Source organism: Malurus melanocephalus, unplaced genomic scaffold (genome assembly GCF_030028575.1).
Source record: "Malurus melanocephalus ecotype Western Australia unplaced genomic scaffold, MMel_1.1 scaffold_509, whole genome shotgun sequence".
Classification (NCBI taxonomy): Eukaryota; Metazoa; Chordata; class Aves; order Passeriformes; family Maluridae; genus Malurus; species Malurus melanocephalus.
The window spans coordinates 150,515-168,122 of record NW_026623741.1 but is presented as its reverse complement, the minus strand read 5'-3'; the positions used below and the strand labels follow the sequence as shown (position 1 = coordinate 168,122).

Genomic DNA, 17,608 nt, shown 5'->3' with positions numbered 1-17,608 from the left:
AGGGGTTTTCAGTGCCTTGTAACATGCTCTGCCCTGAGAAAGTATGAAAAATATATTTTTGATCTGCTGCTGCAGTTCCTCCTTCCACTGTCAYGGTTACAGCATCTCTGAACTGCCCAAGGTACACACGGAGTCAGCTGCACRAGTTAGGGCCTGGCCACAATTTCCTGTTGATAGCTGCAAATTCTTCACCTTTATTGACAAAACATGGCTATTCTCAAGGACAAAGGTTTGGAATGAGACCTACCAGCACGATAGGGACAGCATATTTCAGCATCACTGACTGTACAGTGAACCTCTCGTTGTCCAGGGCTGTCACAGGCCGTGACAGAGCCATTTCCAGGCACCACCTAAAAAACAGAAAACAGCTTGAGATTTCAGCAACCAAGACCCTAGCCCAGCAMTTTGCTTGGATATAAACCTCCTAGCAGACCTGATCAGAGCACTGTGCTCAGCCTGTGCTGTGAGGGATGAYTGTGAAAAGAGAAGCCAACATCTACAATAAGAGTGTGGCACYTGCCATGGTAAATTTGCAGTGTTGCCAAGCAAACTCCCCAGGTCTCCTCAGCTGCTGAACAGGAAGGCAGCAACAAGGACACAGACAAGCTGGGCAGGCACTGTGCCCTGCATTTAACACACCTGACATTATCAATTATTGGGGTCTTCAACACACGGAAGAGACGATAGAGCTGAGGGTTCTGAGGTCCCTTCTTCACTTCTCCCCTTGGGGAAGGTGGGGGTGAGAAGGGTGGAAATAGATCTCCAGGCTCCAGGACTATGTGCTCATCATCCTAGGAAAAAAAGGTCAGAGAGCCCCAAGGCTTCTGTTCAAGCACATCTGGTTATTTCATGAAAAYTGGCATTTAGAGTGAAATACAATAAAAACCACCGAAGGTAAATTTCAAGCTTTAAACTTTTTCCAACCTTCTTCAAGCAGTAAAATCTTTGTATAGATCTTGTAAGTGATCAGTTAATTTACTTCTACCCCGAGTATTTTATATTACCTTCTTTTRTAATAAATCAGTAGTAAGGAGAAGGTCAAAGCAGACAAACTTTATTTCTGCACATGAAAAGCAGGATAAAGGACAGGGTTTGTATGTCATATTATCCTACTGGATAGATTCACTCCACTTATATTTAGCAGCACATTACATTTTCCCCTTGACCTGAGAGAGGAGGAAATATGGTGCTTTTGTATAACATTAGTGTCTCCTRGCCAGTGGGTTTGGGAGTTCATGGAGAAGATGCAGCCTGGCTAACAATGCACCATCCTTGACTGAACTRGAATTTCAAGCTATTTTCAAGGTCAGAAGAAACCAAACACTCCAATAATCTGTACACTGGGAATTAGAGTATTAGCAGAAAAATCCTGGGAAATATATTATTACAGGCCAGGGAAATGAGACAAGCAAGTTACCTTAATCCCTCTCAGAGAAGCAAATGACTCTTGGCCTGGCCTCAAAGCAACAACATCTCCTTCTACCAAGAGGCTCACGGGCAGGTTGACAAGATGCCCATCCCTGTAGGCCCAGTGAAGGGACCAGGATGGRGCATAAGGCATGTGAAGGTCAGGGTACATGGAGTCTGGCCATTTCACCTCTTTGCCAAGTGTATCTGAAAGCACAAAGTGTGAAAGAAGGAAGTGGTAACAGTTCTGGATTTACATCCTGCAGTGGGCTATAGGTCACCCAGTGCTAACTCAGCCCACTCCCGTGATCTTTCAACACCTCTTTCTTCCTCCTTGACAGCTTTGCTCCTCTCTCTCTACCCAGTATTAACAGCTAAACAGTCATTTAAAAACCTGTACAACAGAAAAGCTAAAGGCTGTCCTTAAAACTGCCCCACWGAAATGATCTGCCCCCTCAGGTCCCAAAGCCCCCGCTGTGACGATGCTCACGCACAGCAATTTATTTCCTGCTGCTCCATGTTGTGGTACAACCCCATGTGTTCTCCCCTCATCATCTGCTGCAAGGCAGATATTTTTAYAAGGATCTGAGGATTCGAGTTACTCCAAAGCACAGCCATAACAGACGCCCACCTGGTAACACACAGCTTGGAAGCACATGGCCACATGACAACTCAAAATAACTGTTTYACAGGACAGCCATGAGGAGAACACACTTCCCACAGCCTGCTTCTGTGCAGCTCAGGGAAGGTTAGCAAGATYAATTAGGAATGCATGTGATGAGGTTTGGGGAAAGATTCAATGGGTGCAAAACACAAGTGCAAATGGGACAGATGAAGGAGATCTCACCGTTTATCTTATCAATGATGGTCTGAAGCCTCCTCTCCACCTCTCTGCACTTCAGCCTCTCCTGACGCCCGATCATGAGGAGATCCAAGAGGAGCAGGAGGAAGAGTGCCAGTGCATTGACTATCTCAGCACCTTGGCTTCACACAGCAAAACAGGAGGAAGCACAAAGCAGATGAGGTCTGAGTAAATGAGTAGAATACACTGCCAGACACCCACAGAGATAAACACACAACTGCCTGGTTGTTTATTCCCACATCTCACAGATTTATGGCTAAAAAAGAAATGCATGATCACACTTCTTCTTCAGGATAATGACACCAGAGAGGTCTGAAAGGACCCATCTCAATTAAAAATACTTTACAAATATGGCCAAGGCATGTATGGCACACTAACTTCTCCCATGAGCCACTAATTTCTCCGATTTCAAAACACTTCCTATGACAATGCCTCAGGAGTTTTAAAGATCTAGGAATGCTGCAGAAAAAAAAAAAACCACTCAGTCTCTTCACTCAGGACAATCCCTGGGTCTATTAGAAGTAGAACCAAGTTGCCTGAAGTTCTGTGAAAGGGATTGATAGGGATTTACGTGTGAGCATGCTGGTATCTAGACAGAATGAGGGACAACATTTATGTCAACCACACACAGCACTAAGATGATATAAAACTACCACTTTGCTTCAGTCAGGCAGCACAGGAAGCTTTGCTCACCTCCCCTGTGGCTGGCTCCCATAGCAGCACAGCAGCAACAGCACTGCCAGCAGCATCAGAGAYGCACCAGGCCAGTGGAAACAGGAGCAGCGGTTACCATGGTACAGGAAACTGCTCCTCCACACCTCCTGCAAAGGGAGAGCAGCAGTCAGCACTCACAGAGCACAGAGCCAGACATTTGGAACAGCAGAGTGAGAAAGGGTGAAGGCAGCAGCTGGTGCTCCAGGGAGAACTGAGCTTTGCAAAACCCCTGAACATGACACAGAGCACCCTGGTGAGTCTGGGTGAACACTCTCTGCTTTTCTCTTGCTTGGAAGAATGAARAGGCTTCTGTGCCAGGCTGTCCCATTGTCACGGACCAAGCAAGGAACACTTTTAAGCACTGTGCATAAACACTGGCACTTTGTATTCAACACACACGCCAGGCAARCACGGTGGACAAGGGGAGACTGTTGAGCTCCACAGCTCTTTATCTCCACCTGAGATGGACYCTCTAAGCTCACTGCCTGTGTGGCTCTTGAAGTCCTGACATCCTTCAGGACAAGAGGCATCTTCACACAGAGCTCTGGCATCCAGGGGAGTGCTGACAGAAACACACCCTCAGCTAGATCCCTTGCATTATTCCCAAGGACTTCAGCAGTTCTACACCTGGACACTCTGCAGCAGCACTCTGGGGGGAATGCAGCCAACTTCTGTTTAATCCTCAGCTTTACTTTGAGAAGGGGAGGCTGAGTGCCCAACYTTGTGCTGTTTGGTGCCTCACCTTCCATGAAGCCCCTTTCTTCCGYTCCTTCTGATGCCCCTCCAGCAGTGCTGACAATTGGTCTCTCAGGATCGTGAGGGCTTTCTTTGTGGTAAGGCCCAAACTTGAGGTCATCTCATCCTGAGGTGCCMRAAAAAYAAACYGGTTAGTGCTTCCTCTTTTCATTTYTAGGCTTTTTCCTGGTGGCTGACAGAGCACCTGACCGTGAATGCCCTGCACTCATCATCACCAGCCTGATTCTCCATTTCCCTGAAATCATCCTCCCTCCTGTGAACTTTAGACTGCTGGCTGGAATTAGAGCACTTAGATAGTATCAGGTAAACAAACCGGTCCTGACTGTGCTGATAAATACTTTATCAAAGCACAATACCAAGTCATTTCTGTGAAACAAGATCTAATCAGCAGAGGTTGAGGACAATAAAAATGGAGGTTATGCAGGCTTGAACTGGTATCAGCTTGTAGAGACAACAGAACACAGTTATGGTAAAATTCTAATGATACAGGATTAATTTTGCTAACAATAAAAACAACAAAGTAGTAGAATACCCACAGTTCAAAACAAGAGTCCAATTTCCACAACTGCTCACTACAGATTTTTGTTGGTGAGTCCTGCCTCTGTGGCTGCTTYGATGCAGAAGCTCCCAGATTTAAGTGCCAGGCTGTGGATTAGATCAGGACCAGATGTGACCCCACCATCAACTCCTTCTTTTACAAGAGCAAACAGTGGAGTTTTAAGTGCTGAGCTGCAAAGGAGACRTTTGGGCTTGCAGGAAGCACAGAGTTCACAGCACCGCTCCCTCAGCACTCAGCAAAGAGGCAGCAGTCCCAAAGGAGACATCCCAGGAGTGTGCCATATGGRAAACACTGCCATAAGACGCTGCTAACAACAAAGTGAGGCAAACACTTGCATTTCGGGGGCAGGAGCATGAGCAGTTTCCTTCCTTTCAGATCAGAGATTGCTGTGAGGTACCGTGGGCACCAGATCACTGACAGTGAATCAACAGAGGAGATGGGGTCCATGACAGGGCTACAGCAGGGAACTGGTAAATAAAACTTCTCATGGGTRTTTCATGTTTGAGTGTGTACAACACATAGGATATCCTGCATGTTGGAAATGTTCAGGTGTGTCATGACATGCACAGAGTACAGAACCACCGAGCACAAACAGGCAGGAAGTTTGTCCCTCCTGTCCCCACCAGTGTGACACAGCCCAGAGCTCAGGCAGGAGCTGCAGCTCTTCCTGCTCTTGCAGCTCTTCCCAGCCCTGCCAAACCCACCCTGGTCTCAAACTGCAGAAATTCTGCTCCTCAGGAGCTGCTTGCACACACCCAGCTCTGCAAGTGCAGCTTGGCCCCAATCTTTTCTTCCTGTTCCTTAACTGCATGGTTTCATGATGAACATTTACTGGAARCTAATCTTGGACTTCAGCCTCATTTGCATTGATGGTCCAATCCAAAACTGTAATGCAGTGTCGAGGAACAGCACATAAATTCTCTCTATAATACCATCTACCACACACACACACTGCCCCCACCTATCAGGGACAACTTGAAACAGCAAATTCTGTCCAGGCAGAGTCCAGCAATGCTGCTTCAGCTGCACTTTTACAGAACTAAAAATAATCCTGCTGCAGTTTTCATTCTCTGTGTCAGTTTTAGGAATAGAGGAAGCAGTTCTGTGTTGTTCTTGGAAGCAGCCCAGGTAACATCAGCACAGGACTAAACATAGGAGTCCCTCAAAGACTCCCAGAGGAGAAGATGGCAGTGGAGCTGGCACCAGCCGTGCTGCTGCACCACAGAGTGCTGCAAACAGGAGTGKCTGAGAGCAACATGGAGCAAGGGACAATCAGACTTCTCTCTTCTGCTTGTTTGGGGCAGAGCAAGGCACCCACAGAAATAGAAATCCTCTCCAACATGGGGAAAGCAGATAAATAAAACACACAGAGCAAAAGGCAGCAAAAATACRAGGGACTTGAACTGAAAAGCAAAGTCTGCTTGGACACCGAGCTGGTTCCAGTGGACACATCAGGAGCTACAGAAGAAATGAGAGGAAAGCTGCACTTCATGCCAACATCTACTACAGTCATAGTGCCAGGAAAGAGAAACTGCCACAGCMCAGCAGGCAGCGAGCACAAAAAGGCAGCAAATCCACAGGTAATCAGAAAGGTTCCTGAGACACTTGCACACCTGCTCCAGACTTTACACAGGAGTTACTGGTTTGGCAGAGTGTCAGTGGAGATAAGGGCAGCCACAAAGGAAGGTGGCTGTAGCAGGTGACAAAGGACAAGTGCAGTGTGGCAGGGCTGGGGAAGAGGAAGGGCAGGAAGGGCAGGGATTGTTAAACACCCATCCTGACACTTAGAACATGGAATATTTGGCAAAGGAGGCAGAGSCAGTCTGGTAAACAAACACTGTAATTCTGTGAGTGAGAGCTGCTGGAGTAACCTGCTGTGGGGGAGTATCAGGGGAAAGAGCCTGGGATCCAAATGAAAGGGACAGGAAGAAAAGTCACCCTGAACTCCTGGTGAGGGGCAGCTCCAGGTTTTCCAAACAAGAGCTGCCCTTCTAAGTCATCACCTGCTAATGAGGCATTTTTCAAATGCCCTGAAGTAAACCTTTGTATATGGCAAACACAGGCTCTCTGAAGCTGTCCCAGAGGGATCTTTCCAGCCTTTCATCAGCTGCAAGTGCTCTTCCTGCCASAAACCAGGAGGTGAGCACCCCAGGGTGAAAAAGCCATTCACAGGAGGTGTCAGTTCATTAATAAAAAACCTCAACAYTCACATCTTTGCTTTGGAAAGTTCCATTCAAAGAGAAATCTGCTAATTTTCCGGTCCAAACAGAAACAGCAAGACACCTTCCCACCCAGCTGCYTTACCATAGGGTTTCCTCTGAAGAACAGCAAAGAAAAAGCAGACAGTAAATTCCAGGTTACAATGAAAGCAAACCCCTGATGGGTATCAGAAGGCATTTTAAAAGGCTGTACTTTCATTTTGCCTGAACCTAAAGGCAAAAAATGCTAAGGAGAAAATGAGCAGTTGCTTCTTCCTATGCCCTGGAGAGCATAGGAGCCTCTAAATGCACTTAGAGCTCCTCTGGAGCTGCCCCCTGCCCTGGCCATCCCAGCTTCAGTGTGAGAGCTGGCTGGAGCCATGGTCAAAATGGAATGATGGCATCCTTCTGCTTTGGGATGATGCCAGGGCTCTCAAGGGTTGTGATCTGCAGGATAGCTGTTAAGGGAAAACAGTGCAGGACATTTTTTTTTTCTGTCTGTGATTTGATTTTCTAGATGCAATGTATGTGTTAAGATGTGGACTGGATGGGAACATTGAAAGATGTGTGAATTTCTCCACTCTTAGTAAATATTCTACACGTTAAATTACAGCTTAGCTTGCCTGAAAATATTAGGGAGAGGAAACTGGAGACAAATCTTGCAAATGCCTAGGTTTACAAGCTGGTTTGGCTCTTCAGGAAGGAAACAAGAAGYAGCTCAGAGGCAGGAGATGAGGAGTCACAGAATCTGTCAACTTTTCTTTGCCTTCTCCTTTCAGTTGACCCTCCATAGTTTGACAAGGGGAAATTAGCTGTCAAATACCCAGGAGCTTGTTTAAACCCATAGCCTTGCTTAGTTCATGGCAAATAGGTTCTCTTTGCCTTTCTCAGGGGCTGCAGGAGCATTTTCAGGCTGATAGGTAGGAAAAGTGTGGTTATTTTCTGATTTTTCCTCCCACAACTTGAAGTTGTTCCCGAGCAACACCACCTACCCATGTCTGCTTCCTGCAGCCCACCTTCATCCTCACACRAATTCACCACTGAGCCTCTCTTCCTAAAATTTCCATCCTGTTCTTTTACACATAGAACCATTTAAGATTGCCTTAGAAGTTTATCAGCTATCTCATACTCTCTGCTGATGAAAGACAGAGGTCTTGCACCTTCCTGTCAGAGGAACAAAGCAGTAGAGCCCAGAATGTGTGCAGTAAAATGGACACAAAATATTGGTATATTTAAGTCCTCTTGTATTTACCCACAGCTATTACTTTCTCATAGTAGCATATCTATTTGTTGTACCAGTAAATGTTGCTATAATACGTGCCAAATATTTTTTCTTAWTAATACTGGAACACAAATATATTCTTTGCTTTCCAGAGCAAAGTGAGTTGAATCATCCTCCATCCTTTGCGGATTCAGTCTCTTGCAGAAWAAGGGCTTCTCACCATGATTGCTGTACACTTGAATGTTACTGCCTTTACAAAGACTGTTTAAATAAATAAATGAATAGAAAACAAAATATTTGCCACAAGTTTCATTTCTCATAGACTGCAGATCCACGCCTCTGATTCAGAGTGGYGGAAAACTCCTGCAAGGCAGTTGTCAGACTGTTTCCCCCTTTCCATGCTGCACTCACTAGGCTCCTTTTATAACACCTCTACTCAATTGCTTTTCAGATCTGAACAGTTGGAGGTGGGAAACTGGGCAGCAGAATGTTCTTCCTTTTTCTGAAAGCTATTTTGCATTYCTTAGCAGAAAAAGAAGGCAGTTTTTAATTCAACAATGACACTTTGCAAGCGATTAATCTACTTCAGGGATTACACCTCCTGAAATATAAGCATTATTCACAGGTTCAAAAACACACAATAAGGAGTAACTCCACAAAATACATTTGCATTTATTACTCTAAATCGGATTCTTGCTTAGGATAAGTCACAATATGACACAAAGTGGGGGTTTTGGGTCTGATCAGAGAGGATGGCAGACATCAAATACATGACAGCACACAGTTTCTTGGAGCAGCATTTCATACAGCAGCCTAGTGCTAGAGAAGGATTTATTCTTGTTCTAAAGCAAATCACACATCAGGATGCTACAGCTCCAGTACACCTGCAGCTGCTGATTTAGGACTGCCTGAAATGGCACATCCCTGCTATAGAGTGACACAGATGCAGTGTCAATGCATCAGTCACTCTGGGCAGAAATTTCTCTTTATTACCCCATCCTTGGTCCCAATCTTGCTTTCTGTCTTTCTTGGTGCTCYCCTGCCTACATTTCCTAAGAGATCAGATCCCTGAGTCCAGGCAAGAATGCTTTTCTAGTGATCCAGGCTACATCAATCATCCCCCATGACACAGTCCTACTCCACAGGATGAACTTTTGATTTAGACTCTGGACTGTCAGGACAGCTGGATTCTCTAATTCCTTCTGCCACCAGTTTCTGCATGACATTGGAAAAATTGGATACTCCTCTGTGCCTTAGTTTCTCATTCAATAATGGGGCTACCAACTCCCCACCTACTGCAGCATTGTGATGATTATAACATCCACCAACCCACCCAAACACTACTGGAAAGCTCAGGAAAAAGAAATCTATGTTGCAATTTGCACAATTCAGGCAGCTCCACCGAGCAAACCACATCTCYGTGGGGACCACTGCCTTTAAACCTGGACCTGCTGGGAAAAGCACCAGAAGGCACAAGGAACACAGCTATTAAACTTGGTTTAAATGCACCTGACATGAGCTTGGCAGCCACAGCTTAGCTGTTGGTGGTCTCAAATCAAGTGAAACAAGCCAAGTCTTCAGCACAGCAGTGTCCAAGTTAATGGACAGAGCAATAGGCAGCAACTGCCTCCTTCCCCTCCTCATGCAGCCCAGGATGAAAGGCAGCCCAGACCTCCTGCTGCCCCCGGACAAAAGAGCCCCCCAGTTGGGTAACTGGGTGCCTGCAGGATGCTTTGAGGCTCCCCACAGCTCGTGACTAACAGGGCCTGCAGATTCCCCCTGCAAAGAGACAGAGCTGCAGGAGCACAGAGCTCTGAGATGTGGCCAAAGCAGCGCTCGCCAGCCTGAATCACTGCTGCACTTTGCTGTGCACAGGGTCCATTTTAATCTACACAACATCCACATTTTATGCTCTCCACAAAGCACGGAGTAAGATGCCAACAGACACAATCAACATTTCTGCTTCTCCCCAGCAGCAGCCCAGCAGCTGAGAAAGAGGTGGCTGCTCCCCAGGAAAGAGCCCAGTTTGGAATTGTACATTCCTCAGTCCATCCCTTCASTCCTGTTTGCAGCAGCGAATCCCCAGCCATAGTTACCTGTCCCACCAGGCTGCTGGCAGGATGAGACAGGATTTATGGAGTGCCTTGAAGCACTACACAATTATTAAGCTTTAATTACTGTAATTTAGCCAGTTGCATTGCTTCTCCAAGTTCAGAGAGCAGTTAGGGGGGGTCTGTATTTATCCTGGCTTCAACATGCAGCAGCRCTTTATGCCAGTGCAGAGCTTCCTCCAGGGAATGCTAATCCCCTCCCAGAGGCCAGCAATGCTCAGAAATCCACAGAACTTCAGCACAGCTTTCATCCCCTTGTTAGCTCCCTTCCCATCCCCACTTCTTCAGCTGAAGACTTTGGGGACTAAAACAATGATCCAGCCCGGCAGGTGCACTGCTGGACAAATCCCACAGGGACAAGGAGGTTCAACAGTTACAGATCAAAGCCTACAGAAGCAACAAATTTAAGCTGTGAGGCAGAGGGGCAGCAAAGCAGGAGTCAGCAGCTGAAATCCTGTGTGGATCTTCCTGTCGGTCCTGGGGTTAAAACTGCAGTTTAAAACAGTTTATTTTCCCCATCACCTCCAACAACAAGCTATTCCCTAGCTAAAACAATCACTCCCTGTTCCACGTCCTGCCATAACCTCCTTCCCGAAAACCTTAAAGCTCTTCATGCACCATCATATCAGGCAGGATGCAGGCTGGGGAGCAAGACAGGCAAAGCCATTTTGAAATTAAATGTTAAGGGAGAGGAACTTACTTTGCGACATTTGCCTTGGTGGGGGATCCAGAGATCGGCCTGTTTGAAGAGCATCTGGGCTAAATTCCTGCACCACTTCCCCAGCAACTAGCACTGCTGCTGCTCTCCAAAAATGAGAGAGCAAAGAGGGAGAGAGAGCAAGACTGTGCAGAGCCCAGCGCCGCAGAGAATGAGACAGAAGCAGCAGAGTGAAGCACCAGTCTGCTGATTAATTCAGCCTGTTTCCAGTCACGCTGCAGATCCAGCAAGGAGGCGGCGGATGGGGGTGGGGGATGAGGGAGGATGAGGGATGGAAAGAGGGGGAGAAAAAAGCAGAGGGAGAAGAAAGTTTGCCCGGGATAGCACCAGATGTCTGTGAGAATGGTTCATTCATCAGATGGAGCCGASACAGTGAGGATCCCTGGGCTCCCTGCCTGCGGAGCTGCATATGCATGCACAGGAAGGAATGATGCTGACAGACAGGGGTCTGTGCAAAAGCAGATGGCAAATTAGGTAGGACAAAGTGCTATAAAATGTACTACAGGGGAAGGAACACCTGAGCAGGCATGGAAAAAGGCTAAAGYGAGACCAAGAGACCCTGGAATATCAACTCCCTCACAGATGACTCCACAGCTTTGGATTCAAGCTCAATTCAAAAATGTAAGTATTTGCTAATTAAACAAGTTGAGATGGTTACAGGTCCAGCCTTAAGTTCCCTTCCTCTTTTGCTGACAGAGAATGCAGCAAAAGCCCCTCTCAGCATCCAGTATTTATCCTGAACCACACAATCTGAACTAAAAGGTTCACACCAATTCACCATAGCCATGCCAGGGGCACAACCTTTACCTGGGCATGGCACACAGGAGGCAAAGGATTAGTGCAGGCAGGGAAGGGCTGGGTACAACAACAACAATGGGATAAAAAGGTGAAGAAAGAATGAGCCTTCTCTCTCATTCTCATCTCTTACAGGARTGTTTCCTTCTCATTGTTGGAGGGACACACCTTTATAAGTGAATTTTTATATAGCTCCTACTTCAGTGCTGTCCTAATTCTGTCTGGGGCTTCCCAGTTCTGCAGAGCAATCACTAAAACAACTGCTTTCATTCCACACAGAAAGGGGTAAAGCCTGGCCCAGCCAGGCACCACCTCAATAGTTTGCCAAGGTTTACAGCTGGCTGGTACCACACAGGACAGGCACTACAAAGGCTTCCAGTCTCAGAATAATGTGCAGCTCTGCAGACCATGTACAGGTGTCAGGACTCACCTACCCTCCCTGGACAAGGTCTTCATCTCCTTTTCTTTTCTGAAGTTCAAATGCCTTAATAGGGACAGCCCATATTCTGTGTTTAAAGCCAGAAGGGCAGAAATTAGGTGGCCTCAATATTCACAATAAACCAAACACAGGGTCTGGTCATCACCTGTGTGTTGGCACTGAGCTACACATCGGTGTGTAATCTCACAAAGCTCTTAGAGCCAAAGCTRAAGGGAAACAGACACTTTGTATTTATTTAATGTAACTTCGGGAGAAAGCAGAAGAGAGAAAGAGGCAAAACATCCTTTATCCTTCTGCAGGGCTTTTTGTTTCCTAGACAACAACTTTAAACTGCAGAAAACAAGAAAATGTCCTAATGGCACAATTTTTCCTTCCTGCCTGCTAAGGAACTACTCACCTACTCCTTTCAACACAAAGGAAAAAAGGAGAGAAAAAAGAAAASATCAACAATAACATGGGGTAAGAGTGAATAAACCCTCACACAACATACCTGGAAGACCCTTTCTTTATCACAGTGGTTGTTAATTTGTTTCCCATGGCTTTTGGACCTTTTGGACACTCGAATGAAAGTGAATAAAACAACTTGCTTGCGCAATACTAGGAATAATCCTTGTGCTTCATGCAGTTAAAGGTCACAGCCTCAAAACCTCCAGCTTTGGTCATGGACACAAATGGAATTGGATCAAATTGCTTCTTCTTGTTTACCCCACTGCTGACAGACCTTGCTCTAAAGTGTTTTGTGTAGGGCAGTAATCTGTACTCTGTAGYTTCTTATACCAACTGGTATCAGAAATTGCATCTGGATATGCATTTGTGCATTAAATAACAGAATGAAAGAGCGGAAGATGAAAACTTCGGATCTGAGGATAAAACTGGGACTTGAAATAAAAGGCTGAGTATAAAGGCAGGGACTGACCTATACAAAATGTGCAGCACAGATGAGAGACGCCTGTGGAAAAAAGATCAGTTTGTGAAAAAGCCCTTGGAAGAAGAGCTGAGCTTTTAGARAACAGCAGGGAATAAAAACAGAGACGCAGCCACTGGCAGGAGAAGTGGCAAAGGACTTGGGCTACTTTTCAGTCCAAAGGTAGGACTGTAGCTCTTGTTAGGCAACCTGGAACAAGGACCAACAGTGCTGGAGCTGCAGCACAGGCTCCCTGGACACGTTTCCAGGCTCTGGCCAGGAGGCACRGTGCTGTATCCAGGCTGCAGCAATTACACTGGGATAATACAGCTCAGTTGTTAGGGGTAACTGTGGAATGGATGATGTCAATAATTTTTATTAGTTGCATGGCTGCAAATCCAGCCTACGTCTACTGCAACGCACACTCATGAGCCTCCCACTGTCCTGTGGCAATCGGTGCTGCTCTCTCAGAATGTGCTGAGTGGTCTTGGAGCAGAGATTCTGGCACCTTTCACAAGGATTGAATTCACTTTAGAAACACACAGAAAATTAAAAACTCAGAGGAAGAGCAGAAAGAACGAGATATCAGCGCATTTAATTAAAGAAGGTTTTGGCTCTGCTCTTAAARCACTCTGCCTTTCTCTGCAGTGTCTGGCTTCTGGCAAAAACTGGAAGCCAGCCTGCATTACACCTGACAAATTCTGATCCTCAGCCATTCTTGACAAGGGAACTTATTAGCCAACCAGAGCCAGAGGACAAGTCTCTCATCTGAGTGACAGATGTCTGTGCTGCAGCAGTGCTCTGAGCACGTCTCCTGCTCCAGGAGTGCTAACCCTCCATCACACACGTATATTGAAGAGATTGCTYTCAAGCAGGTCTGGGACTGATGTGTTCACGTGGGTTCATTTTATTTTTAGCATTTTAAAATAAACTTAGCAATCAAATTTACTGCTGAGGTTACAAAGCAGGTTAATTTGCTCCCTTATCAGCATATATGCATCCAAGTTCTTAACTTTGGAAAGGAAGATGGATTCCACATTAAAGGGGGTGAAACAAGGATCTGCAGTATTGAAAAAAGAAAAAAAAAAGGAGCAAACTCCTTAGCACCAAATAATAATCATAGAATGGTTTGGATTGGAAGGGACATTAATGATAATTAGTTCCAAGCCCCTGATATGGGGTTGTTTACAAGAATAAAATTGTGGTCTTTCCTCAGAATTCAAACAAAGTAAGTTGTAAAATGCAGTTGTAAAATGCATCTGGGGAGTTTTTAAATTCCTATTGAAAATAGTGTGGTGATCTCTTGCCTTCATTTTTAATTCCCATTCAGAAAGGAGAGAGAAAAAATTTCAGGAAGTCAGAAGWGGAGGTTAGGACTTGAGAACACCATGATTCCCCTGGTAATCTCYTTGTCAGGACATTTTCCTAATAGGGCTTTTAAAGGCCTGTTACAATATCATCCATGCTGCTGCCTGTCCAGCAATTTGATATGATCTTCCTGCATTGTACAGTGGAGAATGTCATATGAGAAAGAGAGAGATGAACCAAAGATAGTGACCTACAGTGCAAGTGTCCCCACTGTGCCCTGCTCTCTTTGGTGCTCTCAGATCCTACACAGAACACACCCCTGCACAGAGTGGTAAATTACATCATCTCTTAAAATGATCAATACCAGATTATCCCATGATGTCATCAACAAGATAATAAGTAGATAATTAGCATCACAGAAATGTTAACTCCACCGTAATAAAGCAATTTGATATAAAACAACATAGGTCAAACATGTCCTCTGAGCACTTCAGGACCAAGAGGTTSAGGGCAGGGGTGAGCTCAGGCCTTCCTGGGTCTAGCACAGCTCAGAGCAGAAACCCAAAAGAAGCAGCTGAGCAGGCAAGTCCTACAGCTGATGTGAAAAACTGACCTTTAAAAGTGACTTACACTGATGCAGTATTTTTCAGACTTGATCTGTGTCTAGGTGAATCCCTAACAGGTACTCTGCACTAATGAACAAAACCACTTCTTGCTGCTGCAAACAAAACAGCAAGGAGGGGATGCATGGACAAAACAGAGACAGCCAACAGACAAAAGATCACAGTGTGGTAGGGAAAGAGACACCAGAGAGAAAACCCAAGAATGTTCTCTCACCCGAGCCAGCTGAGACCCCAAGTTACCACCAGCAAAACTGGACTCAGATGATTTCACTGCCTTGGTTTATTTAAAAAATCTTCCCAGTGAATTCAGCCTCTCAAGTGAAGCTGAGTTGAGTGTCCATGGAAATGGAGCCTCATGTTAGGGCTCAAGAGAGACACAGCTGSTGTGACAGTGGACACCCCACGTGTGCTGTTCCACTGTGTTGCCTCAGACCCAGCTGCAAAGGATTTCCCTGCTGACACAGGGAGGTGAAGGTGACAGAACTCTCAATTTTGATACTAACCATGGATTATACCACCACATCATAATGCCACCTGGTGAATCTTGACCCAGAATAATAAAGACATTTAAAAGGACGCAACACTTCAGTTGGGTGTGACTGTTAACAGCAAACCTACCTGACACTTCTCCTTGAGGTCCATGGCTGTGCAGTTCTGTRACCATGTCCAGTGAAGGGAGATTGCTCCTCAGGGGAGAAGTCTCCTAGGTAAGAGAAGAGCTTGGCTACATTTACCACATCACCATCTGTGGAAACAGAAGGGAAAGCAGTCAAGTCTCCCACATTGCTTCCTTTAGGATAAGAAAGTGATGAAATATGCAAAATTCAAATTACAGGATTGGTCTTTAAAAGAAGGAGAATTAGAGAGCTGMAAGTCCTTCTTCCCCACAACTCAGTAGTTAAGTTAGCTTAACTCTCCCCAAAATCTGGCATCYGTAGATTAATTGAGTTCCCTGCAGTGCAGAGTAAGATTATTATTGTAGTTCTGACAGGCTTTTGGGCAAGCCTCCAAAAAAAGGCTGACAAAGCTTGGATTCCACCAGGTGTTGGAGCARGCTGTCATCCACAGCTATTTGTCTTGTTACTCTTATCTACCAGGAGCTTTGTCCAGATAATCTCTAACAGAGCCAGCAATAAAGAAGGCTGTGTTGCTGGGCTGAGCATGGATCTCATCATCAGTGAGCAGGCCACAATTCCTAAAAACAATTCCAGGTGACACGGGATCTAGGCCTTTTCTCTTTTTAGCAAAACTGGGACCAACAGAATTGAGATAGGAAGTAGCTCTAGAACTCACATTCTTCTTCTAGCTCACCATCCTTTTTAAATCCATGGCACAAATTTGTTCTCCTTCTACAAAATGTCTTTTCTGGTCAAAACAAAGGATCAGTATACATTGCTCCAGAGGACTCYCTTACACATAAACACAACATGATATTATAAGATTATGCTATAATTGTATTGGGAAAGTCTTTCTGTTGGTTAGTAAATCCTGGTTCTATTTTTCAATATCATACAGACACTCAGGGCTTGGACATATTCTTCTCCTAAATCCAAATAAACAAGGAAGCAGCTAGATATGCAAATCAATCCAAACCACCCACACATCTCCTAGATACAACAGGACTGGCCTTTGCCAGCTAGGATTTACTACCCTGGTTTATACAACACTGCCTTCTTCAAAGAAGGATTCTGGACATCCCATCCTTGTGGCAGTCACTTTCAGCACCACTCTGACAATGCTGCATCATTTCAATGAAAACAAAAGGCATCCAAAGCTTACTCAGAAAGCCACTCAGTCCCAGTCTGCAGAATTAGATTTCCGTATTTTTCCTCCTGCAGGCAATCCTGCACCTGCATTCCTGGAGGGAAGCAGTAGGCATTCAATATTCAGAGTGTTGGTTGTTATCAAAGACCAGCCTGCAGAACCACAAGCAGYACCAGCAAGTGCCATTTTTTGGCTGCTGGGCTGGCTGGCACGAGCCACCAGTCTGGACTCTGCCCTACTTTTCTGTTCTGTGACCCTTTCAATGAGCACACAACGAGGGAATAAAGTTATTTTCAGTCACTTCATATCCCTGCCAGGCCAATTAGCAACTGCAAAGAGAAGATCAGACAATATTACTGGAGTGAAGCTGACAAAGAGCTCCCAGGAAAGGCCTGGGAGTGGGAAGCAGGAAAAAGTACTTTTGTGTGTTTGCACACAGCATTTTAGAGCCTTAGTATCTTGCCTTTAATTTGAGAGTGACTTCAGTATAAGGGAAAGCAAGACAAGATGWCTTTAAGGAGAAAATGGTCACTAACAATAAAAGGATTAAGATAAATCCATTATTCTTCTTTTTAGTCCCCTCCAAGAAAAGATTTATTAGTTGATYTACTGAAAGACTTACACACTGTGTTCTCACTTGATCAAACTACACTAAGAGCCTGCATTTCTCTCTGGATCTGGATTTCAAAAGCATCCAGCAGGGGTGGATAGCTCTGGCTGGAGGGCAGGGGGCTGAGCAGGGAGGCAGCTGGGCAGGAGGCAGGATTTCTGCACTGCCCTCAGTGACATTCTGGKTCTGGCAGCAAACTGAAATGTGATCCTGAATGCAAAGCACGCCATTCCTTAAAGTTCACAGCACATCATCTGCATGCTTAGGAACACCACCCTGGAGTCCTTCAGGGCTAGGAAGCAGGAAACACACCAAGGGTGTTAAAAATAAAAAGGATTGGTTGGAAAGAGTGAATATTCCCTGATTAGAGAAATTTGAAAGCTGTTACAACGGACAATTTAAAAAGTGCTTATCAAAATAATCAGTGGTGTACAAAGCACTGCTTCATCACCATACATGTTCAGAGCTTCTCCAAAATTTGAACACACTAACCAGTCCAGAAGCAGTTTAGTTTTTCTCACATTCCCAATTCAAGGTTCCAGCAATGGCAGATTGTAGACATTTCACACAGAGAAAGCAAGAAGGCAAGTCTTTCCTGTGCCAATCTGGACACACAGA

At 45.4% G+C, this 17,608-nt stretch overlaps 1 protein-coding gene across 3 annotated transcripts in view; it reads right to left on the bottom strand.

Moving 5' to 3' along the window:
* The window catches only part of TMEM94 (transmembrane protein 94), a 51,429-nt gene that overhangs the window by 27,669 nt on the left and 6,152 nt on the right, over window positions 1–17,608 (bottom strand). For all 3 annotated transcript variants that reach the window (XM_057381383.1, XM_057381385.1, XM_057381384.1), the window contains exons 2-8: window positions 15,235–15,361; window positions 3,726–3,845; window positions 2,963–3,090; window positions 2,255–2,391; window positions 1,418–1,614; window positions 640–791; window positions 248–350 (exon numbers count right to left, since the gene is read on the bottom strand). In XM_057381383.1, coding sequence (XP_057237366.1) covers window positions 248–350; window positions 640–791; window positions 1,418–1,614; window positions 2,255–2,391; window positions 2,963–3,090; window positions 3,726–3,845; window positions 15,235–15,258 — 861 coding nt within the window. In that variant the 5' untranslated portion in view covers window positions 15,259–15,361. The remainder of the gene's footprint in view (window positions 1–247; window positions 351–639; window positions 792–1,417; window positions 1,615–2,254; window positions 2,392–2,962; window positions 3,091–3,725; window positions 3,846–15,234; window positions 15,362–17,608) is intronic.